Source organism: Octodon degus, unplaced genomic scaffold, assembly GCF_000260255.1.
Source record: "Octodon degus isolate 3935 unplaced genomic scaffold, OctDeg1.0 scaffold00081, whole genome shotgun sequence".
NCBI classification, from domain to species: Eukaryota; Metazoa; Chordata; class Mammalia; order Rodentia; family Octodontidae; genus Octodon; species Octodon degus.
The window spans coordinates 7,178,194-7,203,200 of NW_004524657.1; the positions used below are offsets into that span (position 1 = coordinate 7,178,194).

Sequence of the window (25,007 nt, forward strand, 5' to 3'; positions counted from 1 at the left end):
TCAACAAAACCAAACAAAAAAAAACCTCCAGGAGATACCATGCCTGAAATACTTACTTTTCTTTTACTTCTAGAGCCTCTCCTTCTTTGTCTTTATCTTCATCGGATTTTTCTCCTTTAAGCATGGGCTGAGAAATGATATCGTCAGTGAAAGAACTGAAGTAAGATTTGATAAACTGTGGAGATGGCATCAAAGGTTCACGATTCTGAAATTCAATATTTATCAAAATGAAAAAAACAATCTCAGAAGCAGATATGTTAAAGAACATTAATAATAATTGTTGTAAAAACAGGATTCTCATTTTCAAATAACTGAAGAATGTTAAGCTCTAACCCACAGGACAAAAGAGGAGGGAATGGCCAGCTCCAGCTGCTTAAAATAGTGCTTACACAGATGGTAAAAAAGTTACGTCCATTTGCCATAGGCTTACATCTGAAGATCTGCATCATAGGTAGTGCCATTAAAGGTCACACCTTAATCGTATTTCCTGATTTAATACCCTCTTTTTGCTACGGCTACCTCCTTCATAATTACAGGAGTAACGCCTCCCTGGTGGTCTAGTGGTTAGGATTCGGCGCTCTCATAATTACAGTTCTTTCTCTTTGTAATGGAAGACAGTCAAATTTTGGATCCTTAACCCAGAAAATTCACTATGCATGGTGTCTACTTTAAAATAAAAAATAAAATACTATGCAGTAGGTGGAACTGAACCTAGGATCTTTGCACTGAGCTACATGGCCACCCCCTATACACTTTTTTATTCAAAACAATCTTACTGAATTGCTCAGGCTGAGGGTGAATTTATAATTCTCCTACCTCAGTCTCTTAGACAGCTGGAATTTTACTATGCTTGACTGAAAATAGGGTATTTAAAATGTCTTGTTATACCATTATTATTTAATGTCTTGTTATGTGTAGGATGAAAAAACCTTTAGATATAAATGGCCTAATGGACAGCAGAACAGAAGAAAACTTAAAAGATAAAAATCTAAGGGCAAACCCAATGCTATTATTTCTTTCTTTTTTTTTTTTTTTTTTTCCAGAACTGGGGATTGAACTCAGGCCCTTGCGCTTGCCAGGGAAGCGCTTATTCCACTGAGCCATCTCCCTGGCAAATCTTTTTTTTTTTTTTTTCCAATGCTATTATTTCAATCTGTCCTCCAAAGCTCACATGTTGGAAACTAAATCTGAAATGCTAAAATACTAGGAGGTGGGGCTTAATGTGATGTGATTAGGTCATGAGGGATCTATTTTCATGAATGGATTAATAGCATTACCCAAGAGTGGGTCAGTATCAAATCAAGACAATGGATCCATTGTGAAAATCAACTCTCTTGCCTTTCTGCCATGGGATTACACAGCATGAAGGCTTTCCCAGGTATTACTACTTGACATTAGACCTTCTGGCTACCAGAACTGTAAGAAACAAATTTCTTCTTTAATGTCATTTAAGGGGAAAAGCTTGAAGAGAAATTTAAACAGCATTTATATGAAACTGGGTAAATCATGGGAATCTTTTCACTTCCCATTTTAGTTTAGAAATAAAGCCCCTGTCTCCCCATCTTCCACATGGGGTTATAAATGTACAGTATAAAGTGCTATTTTAATTAATGGGCTTATGTAACAAATGAAAAGATCACATTCTAGGTCTGCCACTTATTCAATGTGATACTGTAAAAACTATGAATGTTTCGATTAAGAAAAATTACTGATAAAAGACAACTGCCATTCGAGCCCTCAAAATACTTCTCTTTATTGGGAACATATTTATCCAGGACAGGGAGATAGCTTGGCAGTCTAAGCACCTGCCTGCCAAGTGTGAGAACCTGGGTTCGATTCCTGGTACCACATGCTATGCTGGCCCTGCACTAAGCCAGCCACCAAAACTGGGTGTGGTGGCACATGCCTATAATGCCAGTGTTGGGGAGGCTGAGACAGGAGGATCACTATGAGTCTGAGCTGAATCATGAGACCCTGTGCCAAATAAATATATAAAAGATTTTTCTTTTTTAAAGGGGGAGCTCAGTTGCATAAGTGCCAGTGTGGCAAGTGCAAGACCTGAGTTCAACCCCTGGTAATCCCCCCCAAAAAAAAGAAAGAAAAAAGAACACGTTTATCCAACTGTTTTTGCACTTTCTACAGCAGTTCAGAAAGTCTTTTCTCATAGTGTCTGATTTTGTCCTTATAGCTATTTTAACTTGGGGGGAAAAAAGCCATGAGTCATATAGGGCCAGATCTGTTGAACAGGTAAAGATATGCTATACATTTTTGACAGAAATTGCCATAAACACTTGATCAGTGGGTTATGTGGTCATAAACTATGATGTTTGAATGTAAACATTCATTATGTTGAAAGGCACACTGCTATTGATGCCCCTCATAATACTCAAAATACTTATTCTCACTTCAAACACATTTATGTCTTTCTTGGTAATGTCTACTATAAGTTTAAAAATTGTTTGTTTTTTAAATTTTTTATTTTTATTTATTTATTTATTTTGCATGTGTGTGGCCAGTTCAGCCCACCAGGGGGCAGGGCTGGCTGGCATGTGGTGCTGGGGGATTGAACCGCGGTCCCTGTGCTTTGCTAAGCTTGTTCTTAATAGGTGCTTTAGACCACTGAGCCATCTCACCAGCCCCTAAAAATTGTTTTTTAAACAGTCACTGTATCTTTTGATCACAACCTTGTATGTAACATGTCATTAAACCTCTAATCTCAGTTTTCTCATCCCTAAAGTATTAGTTGAAGCACTTGATTTATGTTACCTAGGTTCTTTAAAGACTCAATCTGTTAGACTAATATAGTATTTTGCAAAGTGTTTTTGGAGGAACGTTAGTTTTACAAGATGCTCAAGTAGCTAACGTTCCATGGTTCAAAGAGACTCTGAGCTACTACTGCTATATTCCTCTTGAACAATGGTGGCAAACGTATGGTGCATATGTAAGACAAAATATGCTAATGTATAAGTTGCTTTTTGAAACTAAAAACCTCAGTATTCGGGGTTTTTTGGCGAAACTGGGGATTGAACTCAGGCCCTTATGCTTGCCAGGCAAGCGCTTATTCTACTGAGCCATCTCCCCGGCCTCTAATATTTGGGTTTACTCTGTGATAAATAAATGTATTTTGGTTTGCAGTTTGGGCACATGATCTTTGAAAGATTAGCTATCACTGCTCGCAGAGATTCACAGACCACCCGGCATATTAAATTCCTATACTAGAAAAGGGTGTTTTAATGATTTAACTCTGTTTACAGTCACAGATGGGAACTTAAGTATATATACTTATTAAAATCCCTTACGAGAAAAGCAATTCATTTGTAAAGAAAAAAACAACTGCCTTGGTATGACTGCTATTTAGCCGTGAGTCTTCAGTGATGAAGACAGTGGCATTCTCTCAGTATTATATGTATATCTCCCACGGGACATTGGCCATGTACAGAGTAACAGCCTCTCTCGCTAAATTTTAATTCTATATAGAAAGGAACATGTTTTTGTACCAGCTCCTCTCTGTGAAGTTTTATGTAACAATAGTTTGTTAAATTTAAATTATCCACTACTAAAACCTTAAAACAAATATCCATTTAAAAATGTAAGTTTAAAACTTGTGATACAGGAGTTGGAAAATATTTTCCTGTAAAAGGCCAGGTAATAAATAATTTAGTCTTTTTTTGGGATACTATCACTGTATGCTGTGACAATCACTTAGCTCTACTGTAGGTTAAACACAGCCAACAACAGTATGTTTGAGGTCAAATTTTATTTAGGAAAACAGCTGCCAGACTGGATTTGGCCTATCAGTGAAGCAATCCTTAACCTAGATAAATTTCAGACTCATCCAAGTATAGTAATGGATACAGCCTACATAGTTACTGAAAAAGAAAATGCCACAAAAGCCCAAGGTTATAGCAAAAAGAAATACAACTCCATTCTAAATTTTAGTTGTTACCATAACCATTATTCCCAAGTTCAAGCAGTACACTCACAATTCAGATTAATTTACCTTATACTTTTCTTTGGCTTTCTCTTTTCCAAGAAGTTTAAGAACTTTATCAGCTAACAGCATGCTCTGTTGATTTTGGAACCCTTCCAATATACACACAGCAGTGACATCTAGAAATGGAAAAATAAACATGAAATTATTGTAGAGACTATTAACAGTATCAAACAGGTATAAGGTAAGACAGGAAGTCATTAAATTCATAGCCTGATGAGACTATGAAGCTTGAATAAAACTGCTTTTCAATGATTCAAGTCTCTCCCCTTCTGAGATTAATTTCCTTCACCCTATGCAATGAAAAGGTTTGTGCTATATAATTTCTGACACTGCTCACTGCACATTTTATAGATAGAAAATAAACCAGGCAATATAGGAATCTTCTTCTGGCCATCCATTTTCATTCAGTTATGCCACCCCACAACTTAAGTGATTTGAAATTTAAGATAGGTTTGGGGCCAGGGAGATGGCTCAGTGGAATAAGCGCTTCCCTGGCAAGCGCAAGGGTCTGAGTGCAATCCCCGGTTCCGCAAAAAAAAAAAAAAAAAAAAATTTAAAATAGGCTTAACTTCTAAATTTTTTTTCTTCACTCAAAATAGCCAATCACCGGGGCCAGGGAGATGGCTCAGTGGAATAAGCACTTCCCTGGCAAGTGCAAGGGTCTGAGTTCAATCCCCGGTTCCGCAAAACAAAACAAAAACAAAAACAAAATAGCCAATCACCGTTCCTTCTCTTTTTGAACTCAGTTTCTCACAATTTCACATCCTACACCTCCAAACAAGTCAATCCAGAGCCAATGTCTTTTTCTCTTCCCATTTGTCTCTAAAATCCCAATCAACTTCCTTCCTCTTTGCCAAATACTATCTTTTAGTAACTTCAAGGTCTAGCCCAAATTTAGGATTGCCTTTTCTAAAATAATTCTCCTTTCACCAACAACCAAATTATGTGACAACACAAAACTTCAAATTTTGCTAAAACATTCTCTAAAGCATCATGATCACTTGATAATCCAGGATTTTTTCAAAGGTGTTAACACACACACACACACACACACAAACTCGAGTGGGGTAGTGCTAGAGATTGAACCCAGAGCCTTATTTGAGCTTTTTTCTTTTAAAAAGTGGTTATTTTGTGATGCAGGTATAGCTCAATGATAGAAGCATTCACAAGGCCCTGGCTTAGATCTCCAGTAACAGAAAAAGTTATTTAAATACCAAGTGGGAAGCATTTTATCTTGGGGTGCAGGGGACCACTGATTTTATCTTCACATCATCTAGAAAAACATACTTTAAGAGCCAATGGACTATACTCTAATTGCAGTTTTGGAGAAAGACACAGTCAATTAGAGGATGCCAAACATAGCATCTACTGAGAATGACAAATTCACTTTGATGTTTTGTACCGACTGCATAATTTGCAATCCGGTATAAAAATGAAGTTTGAAATATTAAGGGCAAAAGCAACTTTTTAAAACTTCATCCTAAAATTATTTTTCTTAAAATATATGTTAGCTTAAGTAAACACACTACCATTTGCTAAAGCCTCTTTTTCTTATTCCCTTATTCAAGGAATTATACTAAAGCTAATTGCCATGTTTAAAATATGTGACATATAAATTTCAAATGTCAGTATTTGAACAGTATCACCTGAAACTAGAAAACCAAGTCTCAGTTGGGAAAAAGTTCAACTTTTAAAGACAAATAATTTCTGTATTCACAGGCAGAATTTCATATAAATTTATGATCATAAAGCCTCTATGAATTTTCATCTACAAACACAAAAATACCCTCACCTTCTAAACATTCCTTCTTATTGTCTAGCTTCTCGTGGGCTTTTGCACGCCTAAAGAGAGCTTTCACATATTTGGGATTAAGTTCAACAGCCTTTGTACAATCTTGGGCCACCTCTTTCCATTTTTGCTGTAATTGAAAAGTATTTCAAAAGTCACAATAAAAATACTGTTCAATACAAATCAGTTTTCCAAACTTAACAGGCCAAGTATTAAAAGTCCCACAACAGAAAATGTATCGCAAATACAGTTAATACTTATAATATGTGTACAAAAAACCTCACATAAGTATCTTTAAGGAAGACAAGTAACTAGATTTTTAAAAATAAGCAATGAGGGCCTAGGGATATACCTCAGTCGCACAAGCGCCTACCTGCCAAGTGCAAGCTCCTGAGTTCAATTCCTGATACTTTGGCCACCTTTCTACATCCAAAACTAGAGTTCTGTGCTCATATCCTTTCTTTGCTCCTGTTAAAACTGAGGAAACACTTATCTTCAAAGGTCAACTTTCCACTGGTGGGCTACATTTCGTGACCACTCTGTCCATGGATCTCACTCTTTCAGCTCTCTTCTCTGCAGCTTATCTTTTGCGCCATTCCCACAAACATAAAAACACTTGCTCTTGTATATTCAATGTCATTATTAGGGGTATGGGGGGTGCTGAGAACTGTACCCACGGCCTTGTGCATGCAAAGCAAGAGTTCTACCACTGAGCCACATCTCCTGCTCTATTCCATGCTTTAAAACCTCTCCTTTACTCTGTAACTCCCTAGAACTATTCCACTTGTCAGCAGCTCTTTATTAATGAATCCTCTAGATTTGCACCTTTGTCTCACTTCCACATACTTTACTGTCCTCAATTTCCTTTGCCAATTTCTCTCTCATTACTTGATTTCTACATGATGAAATCCTCAAGCTCTCATCTCTTATTTCTCCCTAGGTAACTACATACAGTGCTTTTGTATACCAACTGAAATTACAGATGATTCCGAAATTTATCTGAAGCATAAGACTTATTTTCCTAAAAGACATTCCTCAACATAACTTGTCTACTTACTCTCCATCTTCTGGCAGTAAAATCTTTCATGCCTTTAGCTTTCACATCCAATGCAACAAGTTTTACTGGTTTTTACTTTGTCTTTATGTCTTATTCAGGTTAGCTCCTATCCTTATTTTTTCTGTCTCCACTTTTCAATATATTTTCAGCAGAACAATATAATAATCTTAGACACTATTTTTGCCTGCTTAAAACTCTTCAGCATTTCTATTATACTTAGAACAATCAAAACTCTATTACTCCCTAAAAGGACTTTCTTGAACTGGTCTTTATCTATTCTTTCCAGCGCATCTTTCTCCTATTCCTACTTGAACATGTGAAACTCTTTCTTCTGTCAGGAGTAACCCAGTATATGTTTCTTCCCTAATACTCTCTTCTCTGCTGTTTTGTCAGTCACTCCACTATATAAACATACAGAGGAAGCTCGACACAGGGTCTTTAAAAAGTGAAACAGGTTGATATATGTTGATATGAAAACCTGTACAAAGCACAGTGGCAACTCAAAAAATGTATCACCAACACTATTCAAAAGGAAATCATCTCTGTCTTTCCCCTCCTAACTATGAAAGCTACATAAAAAAAGCTGGAGAACAGTTTTAAATGGTTGAGGAGCTACTACAAAACTTCAGCTTCTATACTATTTAATTTTATAAAAGTTGAATATTTATAAATGGGGTATATTTTAACCAGTAAAACTAACGTTTGTTCTTAAATTTTTGTAAGGAAATAAAAACAAAAATCTTATTAATTTCAAAATGTAAAAAAATGCATTAGATTTAAGTAGCATTAACTCAAACTTCAAGCAGAGAAACAAAAGGAAAAGAGAAAACAACCCAGCATACATACCAACTGTTCAAAGGCAGCAGCTCTATTCTGATAAAATGTAGAAAGGTCAACATTCTTTTCTGTAGGACACAAACTGATAGCTTCTGTATAGCACTGAATAGCCTGCTCATATTTTCCTGCTTTAAAATATTTATTGCCTTTGTTCTTGGCTGCTTGGGCTCTATCAAGAGAGTTCTGAAATGAGAAAAACAATTACCAACAACTAATAAACATTTGACAATAGACTTAGACTACCTTAATTCAGTACTAAACTGAAAAACTAATTTTTGCCAGTTTAATGTGTATAAGACAACAGTTTTTCAGACAAAAATAATTTTACCCATTTCAGAAATATACATTCCTAGTATATAAAAACTGGCTGTCAAAGGTGGAAGATGCTGTGAAACTTTTCAGCAAACAGAACCAGGATTCTACAAAATACAATATATGGAGACTTATGAATAGAAAGGTGTCCTAGGTGAGCAGCAAGACAAGAGGAAGAGTTTTACAAGCTTGGCTGGACAAAGGCTGGCTGCAGGCAACTGCAATGTACCTATCCTTTCCCAAGCCTTTATCCTTTTTAGTTACTTTTTCTTTTTGTGGCACTGGATTGAAAACAGTTTCCGTACATGTTTTCTTTAAATAATTTTATTGAGAAACAAATAGCAATGAGACAGTTTTAAAACCGATTGCTAGCACAGTTTCAATAATTAATACATTGCATATTGTTGTCTTAGTGGTTCACTGTGCAAGATGCAGACATGATATCCTGTCCACAAACACTATTAGAACAAATCTCTATATTCAATGATCCAAGGGAATGCCTACCCTAACTATTCTGAACATAGATACAAAATGGTAGTTCATTTGTATCACCCATTTTTGTTTAATTTTGTCAGAGAAGGGTATTCCATTGTTGTTTAAATACTATAGGTGCCTGAATTCAGCAAAATATTGCAATATAGCCCAGTAGTACATAATAGTAGTGGGTTTTCTGTAAGACTGGCAATGACAAAAGTTGTTGATTTTGCCGGGAAGATGGTTCAGTGGAACAAACGCCTGCCTGGCAAGCGCAAGGGCCTGAGTTAAATCCCTGGTTCCGCCAAAAAAAAAAAAAAAAAAAAAAAAAGACAGAAGTTATACACTGATTTTTGCACTATTCAAAATTAATGAATTTTTGTTTTTATTTTTTAATTTTTTTTCAAACCAAATTGGTAGGACAGTTTCAATAATTAACACATTGCATACATTCTTTCTAGTGGTTAATTGCTCTACAAGACGCGGACGTGATATCCTATTTACAAACACTATTAGAACAAATACCTCTATTCATTAAGAGAATGTAACTATATATCTATCTTAACCACTTTGAATACACAGATACAAAATGGACATTCATCTGTATCCCCTTTTTTTGTTAAGTTCCGTTATTTGAATTTTATAGGTGTGTTAATGCAGCAAAATATTCTAAGAGTCCAATAGTCCATAACAGTATTGGGTCTTCTGCTTCAACGGTAATGTCAGAAATTGTGGACCTGAGTCCCCTGCAGCTCAACATAACAGCATGGCTTTACTTATACTTTGTTTTTATACTTTTCTGCTGGATGGTTAAGACCAAGATAAAGCAGGACCTATGCAACAAGAGCTGTAGCTTTAGGTCTGATAAGGTCAGTGAAATCCCCTTAGGATTTATCCTGAGATCCTGTACCTCAAATTGTAGATCCTTGTCAGTGTCGGCCATGTGGATGAGTCACGGCCAATGCTTGGCCAATGTTAAGCATAAACTATTAATATGTCCAATATCAGTTAAGAAAATATGTTTAGTAATGGCTGGCACAGCACACTTTGCTGATCATCTCACTACCATACTTTTGTCTTAAAAGGTTTGTGATGTGTTCCAGGCTCACATGGCAGACAAAATGGTGGCTGTGACCAAGATGGCTACAGTTATATGAAGCCACTGGAAATATGTCTCCTCCTTTTTTTGATGGTAGAACTCAGGGCCTCACACATGCTAAGCACTTTACCACTAAGTTGCATCCCTGTCCCCACACAGTTTTTTTTTTTTTAATTTTATTTATTTTTAATTTTATTTATTTATTTATTTATTTGTGTGTATAGCCAGCTCAGCCCACCAGGGGGCGGGGCTGGCTGGCATGTGGTGCTGGGGGATTGAACCACGTTCCCTGTGTTTTGCTAAGCTTGTTCTAAGTAGGTGCTTTAGACCACTGAGCCATCTCACCAGCCCCCTACACAGTTTTGATTGTCACAAAATGGGAGAAGGGAGATGTTATGAGCATCAAGAGACCAGGGATGCTACTAACTTTCTACAATACACAGGCCAATCTACCACAATAAAGAATTATGAAATCCAAAATATCAATACTGCGAAGGTATAAACACCTCAGTATTATTTTAGTTTGCATTTTCTTTATTATTAATGAATCTGACAATCTTTCCATGTTTATTGGCTAGCTGGATTTCTTATTCTAAAAGTCACTAATTCATGTTTTGCTTTTTTTCTAAGTTATTTGTCAATATTGCAGAACAGACAGTACACATACTTCAGCATCTTCATTAAGGTTACTCCAAATGTGTCATTCGTCCATACTCCTATCTCTGTCTGCTTTCTGGAAGACCCAACACACATACAAACACACACATATATTTCATCCGGGCAGTGCTTTAGAGGTGGTAGGTTAATACCTACTGAGGATAGCAGTGAAAATGTTAGGGAAAAAAATCTCTGTAGATAAAAGCTGATTATCCAGGCTCCAGCCACTAGCTCCCTGAACTTTGTGGAACATCCTCAAACAAAACTTGGTTACTCTTAGCCAAACCCAACTTTATAAACAAGACTCCATGCATCTCCAACAGGCAAATATTGACAAAATAAGAGCAGCAGCAGCTACTACATTAATTTAAATAATCTGTGAAAGGCCAAGTTGTTTGAAACTGAAGGTACCTGAAGGACCTCTTACAAAAACATGATGAGATGGCAAGTAAGATACATTCTCATACCTACGCTTTTCTCATCTTAATTTATTTTTCTTTCTTGCTTTTCCCCTTTCGCTTGCCTTTTGTTTCTGTTTTATACTAAGGCTACAGCTATAGTTCTTCTTCTTCTTCTTTTTCTTTTTTTTGGAATTGGGGATTGAACTCAGGGCCTTGCGCTTGCCAGGGAAGCACTTATTCCACTGAGCCATCTCCCTGGCCCCTATAGTTCTTTTTAAAAAGTACAGTGTGAAGAAGGATTTGCAGAAACAAAGCATCTAAATTCAGACTATTACACAGACAGTGTAAACTAATGCCAACAAGGAATAGACCTATCTTAAAACTAAGATGAGGGAAAATAAAAGGAACCAAAATAAATACAAAGGAATAGATGAACACAAAACCTTCCATTCACTGAAAGATTTAATCAGCTGCTAAAAACTTTGAAATGTAAGTTAAATAGCAACTGTGAAACATTTTGAGGACATGTTTGGGGACTACAAAAATATGCCTGAACTAAAAGCCTCTAAGACAATATAGCTAACAATCCCTTAGATAGGTGGAGGCCTTGTGGGTGCAACCATCAAGATGAGGGTTGGAAAACTTGCATTTGAGACAATCTTAATCCTCTAACTCCACTAAAAAGAAGAACTCAGATTGGATAGGGCTGTTAACAGAGAAGTACTGAGGATCCATCCCCTTTACCTAAGAGGAAAGTGACAGGTATAACTTGAGAACACACAATCAAAGATTGCTAATGTAAAAGGAAAATCAATCATGAATGAGGTAGATCCAAGTCAATTAGGTCAAAATAATATCTAGGAAAGTAGAATAAGCCAATTAATAACAATAATAACAACAGCAACAAAAATGAGTGGTACAGCTGCTGGAGATTGAACTCAGGGCATTTTGCACAGACAAAACTCATTTTGCCACTAAGCTAGTCACAATTAGAATTTTTTTTTTTTTTTTTTGTGGAACTGGGGATTGAACTCAGACCCTTGCGCTTGCCATGGAAGTGTTTATTCTACTAAGCCATCTCTGCAGCCCCTCACAATTAGAAATCTTTTTTTTAAACTATTCTGAAGAGAGAACAAGGACACAGATTTTTTTTAAACATTTATTTATGTGTGTGTGTGGGGGGGGGGTGGCCAGCTCAGCCCACCAGGGGGCAGGGCTGGCTGGCATGTGGTGCTGGGGGACTGAACCTGTGCTTTGCTTAGTTTAGCTTGTTCTAAGTAGGTGCTTTAGACCACTGAGCCATCTCACCAGCGCCAAGGACACAGATTTTAAACTAAGATGGTAGGAAATTAATAATGGCTAATATATCGCACATTGTTATTTTCAGAGCTACTCAAAAGAGCTGTGTAAAATTGATCAATTAAGTACAAGCATCAAAGAAATAATAGAAATTAGCAGTACAATATCTTAGCAATTTTGTGTGCATACACACACACACACCTTATTTTCCTTTCCTATAATCAGAAATCTTGAAAATGAAATTAACTCAACAGATGGGCTATATTACAGCAGGCACAACCAAGAAGCAAAATAACATATAGATGGCATAAGCAAGAAAGCTACCAGAAGGCAATAATAGTAGTACGGAGGGGTGACAAGTCTAAAGAAAAAGTTAAATGATATGAAGTAGATATTTAGGTTCTTTTATCTACCTAATGCTCTAGGAATAGAAAGGAAGATCTAACCAAATATTAAAAAAATCTCTACAGAAAAAAGTTACATATTTTTAGACACATTATGGTGAAATTTTACAACAAAAACCCTCCAAAGTATTTAGGCAGAAAAAAGGAAAAATATATCACTTACAAAAGTGAAAGAACAAATCTAGCCTAGTATCACCAACATCACATACTAAAAAATAGTGGAGTTATCATTTCAAAGTTCTGTGGACAAGGCTGACCCTGAAATATCCCCAAGCTAGCATTTGAGGATGAACACAAGACTAGTGACATACAATGTTCTTTTCACTAAAAGTTGTAGAGTGGAGGAATATAACAAAATGCAGAAGGTAGTGTAAAGGAATAAACTAAAAAAAGCAAGCAAGTACAGCAGTATTTACTATGTCAATAATATAATAAAATAAGTTAGATCTTCATAAAGACTTTGCCAGGTATGGTGGGGCAAGCCTGTAATCCCAGCACTTGGGAGGTTGAGGTAGGAGGATTACCATGAGTTTGAAGACAGCTTAAATTATACAGCGACATCCCGTCTCAAAAAACTGAAAAAGACAGACTTTCAAATTGATTAAATTTACAGAATTTACTTGGTACTGCCTAAAAAGTGTGACTTTAAAGCCAAATTACAAAACGATTAAGGAAAAAGTTACGGAAGACAAATACTAACACAAAGTATTAGTCAAGACAGCATTTAAAAACATCAGATAGCAAAACTTTACTGATAAAAGGTACAACCTGCCAAAAAGATGTAACCATGAAACTTCGACTAATACAGTTTTAAAGTAAATCCAACTACTTTTGATGTTAAATAAAAATGAAAAAAAATTCTACTATCTCTCAGTAAGTATTCAGTGTATCCAAGTCACCCAAAACTTGCTTAATGCATACCCTAAAACAGTTTAGGAACTGCTTATAAAGAAAATACGGTGGCACAATAAATGCAAATGAGAAATATTTTTTATTTATTTGATACAAGGTCTGTAGTCTAAGCCTCCTGGGGACTAGGATTACAGGCATGGGCCATCATGCCCTTTGGGGCCAGCACTGAATGTGGTATCAGGGATCAAACCTATCTCCCTAGCTGTGTGAGTTTTTTTGAATATAAATGTACTTCAGAGTTAATCAGTATTTTAACTAAGAATATGTGGGTTAAGTAAAAATACTCCTCAGACAGAATAAATAACCTTGATTCATCAGCACAAGTGCAAGGTCCTAAATTCGATCCCAGTACCAAAAATAAACCCACACACATAAAAAAACAAAAAACCCACAAAACAAACAAATGGAAGGAATGGAAAAGGATCTGAATCTGGAAAGGGATGTGAGGCTTCCTCCTTCTGAGAAAGGTAGATACTTTCATATTTTTTAGTAAAGTCTAAATTTTAAGCCATCCAACTGAATCTTTCAATTAGCTATTAACCTCAAATTTGGTGGGTTTTTATTATTGTTTTTGATTTTTTTATTGCTGCATGATTTTATTACTATAAATATACAGTAAAAACAAAAAACTGGCCAGAGTACATCAAATGACAGCAAGGTGAGTCCAAGGCAGACTACTCTGCATCCCATCCTTCAAAGTACTGTCACTAACACTGTCCGGGAGAGGGGCATGCATGCGTGACCCTATGGCAGGCAGTGGAAAACAGGGTATGAAGACATACTTTGCTTACCAGCTGACCCAAGGATGACAAGGATGAGGTGGACACCACTGACTCTATCCTCCTAGCATGCTATTGGGAAAGCTGGGCTCGAGCAGCACTGAGACCCAGGGAAGCTTTTTTTTTTTTTTAGCAAAACTGGGGATTGAACTCAGGCCCTTGTGCTTGCCAGGAAGTACTTATTCTACTGAGCCATCTCCCCAGCACCCCAGGGAAGGTGCTCTCAGTCATGCTCCTACAGACTCAGGGCACTCCACCATCCCTGACCAAGGCACTGCACACAGCAGAGGCTCCAAGCCCAGTGGAGGCGTGATCACCTGGAGTCCTTGCACTTCTCTCGAAGGTTGCATTAACAGTATATACGGCATCACAGCTGGGGCTATGTGGGCTTTTGGTGTCCTTTCACCAGGCTGGTTCCACTCAAACAAAAAGCAAAGATAAATAGAAAAGGCAACGGGCTGAGTGTAGTGGCGCATGCCTGTAATCCCAGCACTCAGGAGGCTGAGGAAGGCCAGCCTGCACTACAACATGAGTTCAGGGGCAGCCTGAGCTATACAGCGAGACCCTGTCTCAAAAAAACACCAACAACAACCAAAAAAACCAGGGAACGAAAGAAGCTGCTACACATGCTCTGGCAGCAGCAGCTGAGGACAAATGAAACCACTCTGGAGGCATCTGAAAAAGGAGCATGGCAGCGCCTGTGAGAAAGTACAGGGCATGGATACCAGGCCACAGGGAACCATTATTGTTGTTTTTGAGACAGGGTTTCACAGTGTGCAGTGCAGGTTGGTTCTGAACTCACTTTATATAGCCCTGTGGTTATCTTCTTGACTCAGACTCCACAGTGCTGGGATTTTAGGTGTGTCACCATGCCCAGCTCCAGTTAGTTTTCATAACTACTTCCTTTTTAAAATTGTAAAGTCTTTGATTCCAAAGGTCAAAGTCAGAGACTGCTTAATTTCTTTATTATTCTGTTGAGAAATGGTGTTCTGAAGGACACTGAGTTGGAAGAGGACCAAATCACATAGGCAAATCACTACACCACAAATTTTCCTCTACTGTTCCTCCAGAAAGCTTACCAAATGACATTTGCAGAGCCCAAACTCGTTTAACACCCCGTCATCTTCTGCCTGCCCTCACCCTCACTATTTTCTGTTCAACTGCTTCCTAAGACATGAAGACACAGAAATCTCAATCATCTTGAAATGCTAGTACTTTGAAGATTTTAAAGACTATAATTCCATTTAACGTGACAGAAAGAACTTGATTTTGGTAGTTCCAAGGTTCTTATCTTAAAGTTCTATGCATTTTTTTTTACACAAAAACTCATTTTTGTTTATGTGGCTCTACTATATGGTTGGCTCTCTACCTTCACAGATTAAACCAACTGTAGACTGAAAATATTCAGGAAAAATGTCAAATTGTTACTGATGTACTTAGACATGAAATGGATGATTGCTGATTTAGCTGGTACTAAACATGCCCACATTTATTTTTCCTGATCATTATTTCCTAAATAATACTATAAAACAACTATTTATATCATATTAGACATTATAATAATCAAGACATGATCAAGTATATGATTTGTTTTCTGTAGGTTACATGCAAATACTACAAGGGCTTTAGTATCACCAGTCTGTTGTCCCTAGAGTCCTGCAGCCAATCCCCCTAAAGACATGGAGGCACAACTATACAGCCAAAAGGGTTAACCTGAAGGAACATGCTAGACATCAGCACAGAAACAATCATGTAGACCACAGAATGGCAGCCTCTCAAATGAACTATCACTGATCAGAATACTGAAATCTCAATCTACCTCAAAAAATATCTCCCAGGTGATGAATAAATTGTATAGCTAATTGGTCCAATGAATAGCCAACTACATATACATAAATCCAAAGTTACTTGAGTAAAGCAAATGATTGAAAGTGAATTAACATATATAAGGAAACACTGTAACATATATAAGGAAACACTGAAAAACATTAAATATGCCTTTCCTCTTTAGCAAACATTTGTGTGCGCTGAAATTTGTCAAATAAGGGGCAAACTCTGACCACACCTTTTAAAGGGGAAAATCTACTCTAGAAAACAAACTACATTTTGAAATGAAAGCAATAGATATTAAGTTATAATTCAGATAAACTTAGTGAAATAAAAAGAGAGCAACTAAAACAAAGTCAGTGAGGGGCGGGGAGATAACTCAGGCCTAGAAAGTGCAAGTACCTGGGTTTGATCCCTGGTATGGCATGCCACTGAAACTGGGAGTGGTGGCACATGCCTATAATCCCAGCACTGGGGAGGCTGAGACAGGAGGAATACTACAAGTCTAAGTTGCATAGCAAGACCTTGTACCAAATAAGTAAATCTTAAAAAAAAAAGTCAGCAAGTCATAAGAATTGGCTCTGAGGGCCAGAGAGATAGCTCAGTGGACTAAATCGCCTGATTAGGCAAGCACAGGGACATGGTCCCAGTCCCCGATTCCATGCCCCATCAGCTTCACCCTGAGGGTGAACTGAGCCAGCAGGTTAGTGCTGATCCTAGTGCTGGGGAGGCTGAAAGCAGGAGGATCACAAGTCTGAGCTGTGTTGTGAGACCCTGCAACAATCAAATACATTAAAAAAGCAAAAAAGTCTTTGAAACTAAAATGACAAGAAATGAAACAAAAAAACCCCAGGGAACACTGTACTCCAAGGAAGAAAAATAAGCCTAAAATGATCTTCCCACTTATGTTTTTTTTAAATTGGCAGAACCGGGGATTGAACTCAGGCCCTTGTGCTTGCCAGGGAAGCACTTATTCTACTGAGCTATCTCCCCGGCCCCGATCTTCCCACTTATGAAAGTTCAGAAAAAGAACCAAACTAAAAAAAGAAACTGATATAACTGTATCACACAAAACTTTCAGTGATATACATCTGACAATTATAGGATTATTGTTAATTCTTAGCAAGTGTTTATAAAATATTAATGACAGCATAGCACTGTAATCTAAAATTCTGTATATCAAAGTGTAAGAAAATGGATACAAATGTTATGATACATTCTATTATTAAAATATATGTGATGTGCTGTAAATGGTTCTAGTTCCTTAAATTTTCTAAATTCATAAAGTATACTATATTTGAATACCAGCTTTAAAGAAATAGCAAGGAACTTTGGAATACTGTGATAGTAAAGCTTCACTGTGCTAACTTGATGTATTGGGAGCCGTCTAAGCAGGGCACACTCTCTGGGGCATATATCTGGGTGGGTCACAGAGGAATGACTTTAGGGGTACTATATGTAGTTCTTTGGTTTTCCTCTCTAGTGCTGCTCCGCTGCTCTGCTTCTCAGCTGCCATAAACAAAGCAGCTTTCCCCTCCCATGTTGTTCTATGACATTCTGGTTTTGGAGCCCACTAATCATAGGTCCTAAAACTGTGAGCTAAATCAAACCCTTTCCCTTTAAGTTGTGGATATTGGGTATTATGTCTCAGCAACAAGAAAACGGATGACTATACATTTGAAGATAACATTATGCAATACAATAACCATTGCCGAATTCCTGTTCCTTTAATGAAATTTTGTATCAATTATATGTGTGTGTGTGTATATATACATATATATATATATATATTTTTTTTTACCATTTTGTACTCTTAAAAAAATAAAGTCAAAGCACTTAGCACGTAACAACAACAACAACAACAACAACAACAACAACAAAAGTATAGTACTTTGTACAAGGATAAGAAGATGCCTCAATATCTGGGCATGGTGGTGCTTGCCTGTTATCTCAGGTCTTGGGGGTCCGAAGCCCAAGGACTGCCCTGAGTTCAAGGTCAGCCTGGGCTATATTATGCATCTTAAGCCAGCTTGAGCCACACAAGCAAGACCCTCTCTTAAAAAAAAAAAAAAAAAAATGCCTTAAGGACATCTCGAACTAGCAAGACCCTACCCACCACAGGCTCAGGGGTGGGAAAGTACTAACTTTTCATTTGAAGAATCCCTGGAGCCCTGCTCAAGAAATGCCTCTTAGGAAACTAGTTCCCCAAGGTTCATGTCACTCTACTCAGCCACCCAGGCAAGCACAGGCTGCTGTAGCCATGATCCAAGAAGGCTAGGTCAGTGCTCTGGCTGACAGCTGGTCTTGGTGTTATCTGTGCAATGCTGCTGTATTAGAATGGAGTTAAGAGGGTTTCCAAGGAGCCTCAGAGAGTGTGGGAAGCTATGGAAATGAAATCAAAAGGTGCAGCAAAGATGCTTCCTAGGAATATGGAGATGTCATGTATATGGAATAGGTGCTGAAGGAAGCTGGAGTGGAGCCAGCTCAAGAAAAGGGGGATGTGTGGGCTGCACTTGGCACAAAGAATGGTGTTCTCCAAGCCTCCTGAAACTCTTACTTGAATACTATGTGTCTCCAGATACTGGAAATGCAGCTATAGGACTTAATGTTTTCCCTGCTGGATCTCAGTCTTGCTTCAGTCCAATGTATTTCTATTCCCTATTTATCCTTTTGAGAATGGAAATGTTTATACTGTGCCATTGTACTGAGAGGCAATATGCTTTTATATTTACACAGGTTCACAGCTAACAGTTTGCCTCAAAGTCTCAGAAAACAGGCTTCTGAAAAATGCTGAACTCTGTAAGAATCCAAGAAAGGGATTATCACTTGCTGCTATACAGGGCAGTAGTAACATGTTAGGAAGAATTATTGAAGTATTTGTAGATTATAACTAGTTTAAGGAGATATGTTTGGGTATCACATTGATAACGAGTATAATATGGTGGTTAAGCTTCACTGTGTTAACTTGATGAATGAGAAGTGCCTAGGGGATTGATAGAACACACTTGTGGATGAGTCTGAGAGGGGCATTAAAGCATGGCCCCAACAACAGTTGTTCAGTAGTTTCAGGACTTTCTCCTCCAATATCCAAATATGGGATGCTCAAGTCCCTTATCAAAATGAGACAGTTTTTACACATAATGTAAGCATACTCATAGATAGATAGTAGACATTTAGATATTTGAGACAGGGTCTATGTTGCATAATGTGGTCACAAGTTTGTGGGCTAAAAAGATTCTCCTTCCTTGGCCTACCATGTTGCTGGAACTACAGGTATGAGCCACTATGCCCTGCTGCTCCAGTATATTTCAAATCATCTCTATAAGATTACTTACAAAACCTAACACAGTGAAAGTGCTATGTTAACTACTGTTTTACTACACTATTTAGAAAGAAAAATGACAAAAAAATCTGCCTATGTTCAGTAGAACTGTAACATTTTTCTGAATATTTCTATCTTTGGTCGAATCCACAGATGGAGAACACATGGATAGAAGTCAGTCTGTAAGAGAGAATGGCAGTTACTCAGTTGAAAAGTAATAGCAGTAGGAATGAAATGTTTAGTTATTTCATCTTGTAACTCAGTTATGTCCCAAATTTACTGATCAAGGAGATTATGGGGCCACAGAGGAAAGTGATTGATAATGTAGAGTATGCCTAAGGAGAGTCACATGGAAAGAAAACATTCTCTAAGGCTTTCACAGAGAACAAATTGGTCAAGTAATAGCCATGACTCATGTCCATGGCTGACACTGACAAAGGATCTACAAAGTGTAGTACAGGGTTTTAGGCTAAATCCTGAGGGGATTTGACTGACCTTGTCAGATACAAAAGTTACATTTCTTGTTATATAGGTCTTGCTTTTTATCTTGGTCTTAACTATCCAGCAGAAAAGTATAAAAATGAAGTATAAAAAGTAAAGCCATATTAATATGCTGAGCTGTAAAAGGCTCAAGTCAACAATTTCTGACATTGCCAGTCTTACGGATAACCCATTACTATTGTGGACTACTGGATTATATTGGATTTTGCTTAATTCACGCAATACTATATTTAAATGGCAATTGAATACCCATCTCTGACAAAACTAAACAAGGAAAGGGGATACAAATGAAGGACCATTTTGTATCTGTATATACAAAACGGGATATACATACAGCTACTTTCTCTTAATTCAATAAGAAGGAAGATTTGTACTAATAGTGTTTGGACGGGATATCAGGTCTGCATCTTGTACTATGAATAACCACTACGAAGACAACAATATGCAATGCACTGATTGTTGAAACTGTCCTATTAGTTGCTTTTGAAGCTGTCTCATTACTATTTGTTTCTCAGTAAAATTAATAAAATAAAGATGTTTATTTATTTAATACATTTATGTTAAATAATTAGAAACAGTCTACAAATGTATTTCTAGACTATATGGAAGGAAATATGAAATAATAAAGACAGGTATAACAATCAAGGTTTAGGCTTAGAAAGTTAGATTAAGCAATTAAAAGGGTTATTTTTAAGAAAGGACACTGAAATACTTGTGAAATATGAAGATTCCCTTTAAACTGGGCCTCATTTGAGGTCTAGGCTAGAGCTAAGAAACTAGGGTGCCATCAACTTATAAGTGGTAAATAAAGCTGCTAGTGGGGAAACAGTATCCAGGGAATATACACAGTATAAAAGAAAGCTTAAAATATTTGGGCCTGGAGGATCCCAGCTACTCAGGAGGCTGAGGCAGGAGAATCAGAAGTTTGAGGTCAGCCTGGGCAACTTAGTGAGACCCTATCCCAGTAAAACAAGACAAAACAAAAACCACCAAAGGAATGAGAGATACAGCTCAGTGGATTCAATCTTCAGTTAAAAAAAAAAAAAAAAAAAAAAAAAAAAAAAGGCTTTTGATACAATAGTGAAGCTCACTAAAAGGAAAAAGTAAAGAAAGACACTAGAAAGGAAATCAAACCTCAGTAAGAGAGGATTCAGGATATATGCTACATGCTACTTTTTTTTAAAATCAAGAGAAAAAGCCATCTTAATAAGAGGAAAAGCTAAAACAGTAGAACAACAATATGAAACAAAGGCCAAGCATAAAGATAACTATTCAGTAAACTTATTTATATAAAAATGTCCCTGGTGACTCAGACTACTGACTAGAAACATTTATGTTGGGGAAAGAGATTGAGTTCACTCCAAGGAAAAAATAAACAGCACATTATTCACTCCTTGATCCCTTTATTAAAAATGTTTAGGTACAGCTTTCCCTATTCTAGAGAACTAGCTTAGAATGGTGATTCTTTACCATTTTATGTGTAATAACACTTGTGTAATGGCAAAAAAACCTCAAATGTAAAAATAATTGTACTTTTATCACCAAATTAAAAAAAATAACAAGAAGTTACCATAAAGTTGATAATACCCATAAATTAAAATCACAAATTGGGGGTCGGGGTGGGGAGAAATATCTAAGACATTTGTACAACTAGGATAAATGTTCAGGGCATTTGTTAGTCCTTTATTATAAAGCAAACCCAAGATCAAGAAATGCTATATATAAAATTATCTTTAAATAGCTCTTCCAATTCTGAAAATTATTCAAGTTTCAAAGAAAATTACTGTATAAAAATGGCACATCAGGTTAGGGCCAGTCAAAGAGCTCAGTGAACTAAAGCACCTACTTAGAGTGCAGCAGCTGGGGTTCAATCCCCGGCATGGTGTGCCATGCCGGCCTCACCCATGGGTGTGCTGAGACAGTGGCTGAGACTGGGTGTGATGGCACACACCTGTTATGCCAGCCTTTGGGAGGCTGCAAACAGGAGAATCACTAGGAGTCCAATCTACGTAGTTAGACCATGTAGACTCTATACTAAATACATTTAAAAAAAGGTACATCAGACTTGAATGGACTAAAACAAAACATGATGTAATACTTCAATCTCAGGCACTAACTGTAATTAGATGCTTTCCTTTAATGATATCCCAATACTACCATTAATTAAAAAAGAATAGATTTTATTATATTTGCTTTATAAGTATTTGCTATCCCCAAAAAAAGATAATTGGATAAAGTCTATACTCGTCATGAAAATTCAAATCTAGTAGACAGGAGTCCACACATTTCACTAGTTCATATTAGATTGTGCAAACATAAGCCAACAGATAAAATCCACAGATTTTCCACTGTTCATACTGGACATTACCTGATAATATTTGTCCACTTTTTATTTACTTAAAAATTGCAGTTATAGTTCAAGCAAGAAATAACTATTATGGCATTAGAATTCAGCTAGTTTTCCATTAGTTGAAACAAATGCTTCTCTATGTATAAAACCTAATAAAGTTGCCAATTTAAAGGTACTGCTGAAACACAGAGCAAGTTTTCTAACCGTAGGTTAAAAGAAAAAAAACTTGTGGCGAGTTATTTTTAGTCTAAGAACTAATCACTAAATGTTTAAAAACCAAAAGTAGGCACTTAAATATATATACTAAACAAAGTTATAATTTCGTATTTGTTAAAAATGACGATATTTTACTAAAAAATAATCTTTAGAAAGTTAAGATTTCAGTACAAACCCAAATCCACAAGGTGAACAATGCTATATGCACATGCCTTACTCATTTTTTTTTTTTTTTTTTTGAGAAACTGTGGATTGAACTCAGGCCCTTAGGCTTGCCAGGGAAGGGCTTATTCCACTGAGCCAACTCCCCAGCCCCTACCTTACTCAGTTTTATTTTAGGTTAAAAATCACTTTAAAGCCACTAAAGTCATAAAAAGAATCCACTCTTGAAGCCTGTTAGCACTCTGGCTAATAAAAGCAATTTGCTACATTCTACTAAACACCAACAGTACAGACTTTCTAGGATGCGTTGGAATGGTTGAAACTACAATGAAGTGTTGAAAAGCATTTGGGTGGGGGGAGGTAATCAGGAATCAAACTCAGGATCTGCCAGGTTAAAAAAAAAACAAAAAACGCTTGTGCCCATGAGCTATATCCCCAGCACCAAATATAGCATTTTTATATACACAAACTGTATTTCATACTTCTAATGATTATAGAACTCAGTATCTATGTATTTTTCATTCTATGATTAAATTACAAATGCCATACAATTTGAGTAGTGAGTTTCCTATATATGAGAATGATAAAAGACTTGTGATAACTTTCTTGATAACCACTTTCACTAACAGCACTCAGAATCATCAATTTTTGAGTCCTGAATGAAACAGAAGAGGTCTAATATTTTAATCCTCTTATTCAACAGGGATGGCAGTAAAGCCTGGAGATAAAATCATGTTCCCAAAATACTAATGCTGGATAGCTTAATATAAAGTGACACCCCTCTAGTTTTCATGGGTATTTCTGATTAAAAATAGGCCATGTTTTACTTTCCAACAGGAAAGTAATATTACTTCATAACAAGCAAGCAAAATGCTGTACACACTGTAGGCATTAATGTCTATAGCTGAACTGCAAAAACGTGTGGAATTGAATTGTTTATCTTTCATATGTAATTAATACTATTTACACGTGTATGCAACTGGGAATCACTTTAAGTTTCTTAGAACTTTTTTCCTATACTAGCACTCTACAATTACAGATTCAATAAAATAATCCACCTCATTCAATCCCAGTAGTGTGGTGTTAAACAGCCAAGACAATTATTTGCACACCAGTCCGATACCAAAAGGATTCAACAGTGCAACAAATCATGTAAAGCAGTACATCAGAGACTACAATGCTCGTCTAACATCAGACAACTCTGATCACCCACTTTACCAGGTGAAATGGAAAAATCTGAGATAATTTTAGCCAAAAATTTTAAGAATTCACTCCCAGATTTAAAAAAAAAAAGCTATCACCATTTTACTCAGAACGTTTTCAGGGGGTGGAGGTATAAGAAAAACTACCTAACAAATTATTTTGCTTTTACACTTAGTTGTCCATATTTCTCCCCCATACTTCAAAAGGGAGCTGTTTTGGAAATCACAAAAATAATTCGTATCACTGTATCAAACGTTACTAGAACTCGCCTTTCTTCGCTTGCTAATCAAATGATCCCTACCTTTGCAAACGTTCCCGTACTTGTAACTTTATATATAAATGCTGTGTCACTGAAAAGAGAAACAAACTGTCTAGCAATGCTGCTAACTTGTTCCCTCCGGCCGCTCCATCCCTACTGCGGCACGCAGAGACAGAGCTTAGTCTTCTTAACCTCCTGCGCTTGCACTGGGCAGTTGTAGACCGATGGGAAGACCCTCAGCGGCACAACCGCCAAGGAAAAGCTGCACCCTCTAGGGTTCACCTCGGAGGCCCAGGGCCACTTCTCACCATCTCTAGGTGGGCGCCGGAGCCTTCAGGATGTCCGCTGCCCAGGGCTGGACTGGCCCTGCCCTCCGGGGTCTTCCGCTCGCTGTTGCGCTTCAGACCGCCGGCATCGCCCCGGCCTCCGGCCTCCCGGCGCCGCCGCTGCCGGCTCCACAGGTACACGGCTCCCGCGCCCAGCAAGAGGGGCGCCCCGACGGCCAGCGCCAGCTGCCATCGCGGGAGGCCCCCAGTCCCCGGGCCCGCAGTCCCGCCGCCCCCGCCCACTCCACTCCCGGAGCCCGGCGCAGCCGCTGCGACCACAGCCGCCTCCACTGGCTTAGAGGCGGCCATGACGAACGTCCTCTGCTACCGCCTCTTCACCAGTTTCTGGCGCCACAGTCAGCAGGCAGCGTGCGAAAACACCCAGGAGAGAAGGAAGGAAAGCAAGCAAGAAGGGGTGCAGCACGTTAGGCAAAGGGAGAGGACTGCAGGAAAAGGCCAGAGGTCACCGGAAACCCAGGGCATGCCGGGACCGATCGGGACGTCAGGCTCCGCCCCTCCAACTGTGGGGCGAGTCACTTCCGGGTTAAGGGGGCTGGCGACCGTGGGGTTTGCGGTCACCCCTTTCCTCTTGGTTGTCCCACGCGGCTGTTTGTGATAGTCCCTTGTGGGTTCTCGGGCCTCCCGAGGTACCCGCTGTCCTATGCCTTTTAGGATGGAAGGACCGATGGCTCTCTTGCCTAGCGGGGCGGAGGACGGGCGCGTATGCGGCGTGTTTGGGGTGCGCAGTGAATCAGAGCAGAGAGAAAAGGGTCGCGGAGAGCGGCGGGGGAACTGTTTGGGCGGGGATGCTGGGCCGGGTGTGGGTG

At 38.0% G+C, this 25,007-nt stretch overlaps 1 protein-coding gene across 2 annotated transcripts in view; it reads right to left on the reverse strand.

Moving 5' to 3' along the window:
• Tomm70 (translocase of outer mitochondrial membrane 70) overlaps positions 1–24,669 on the reverse strand; it is a 42,849-nt gene extending 18,180 nt beyond the window's left edge. The window contains exons 1-5 of one of the 2 annotated variants that reach the window (XM_023721286.1): positions 24,163–24,669; positions 7,687–7,860; positions 5,787–5,913; positions 4,001–4,110; positions 57–205 (exon numbers count right to left, since the gene is read on the reverse strand). In XM_023721286.1, the coding sequence (XP_023577054.1) occupies positions 57–205; positions 4,001–4,110; positions 5,787–5,913; positions 7,687–7,860; positions 24,163–24,489 (887 nt within the window). In that variant the 5' untranslated portion in view covers positions 24,490–24,669. The remainder of the gene's footprint in view (positions 1–56; positions 206–4,000; positions 4,111–5,786; positions 5,914–7,686; positions 7,861–24,162) is intronic. The other variant, XM_004636585.3, reaches the window with a different exon arrangement.
• Between the last annotated feature and the right edge of the window lie 338 nt (positions 24,670–25,007).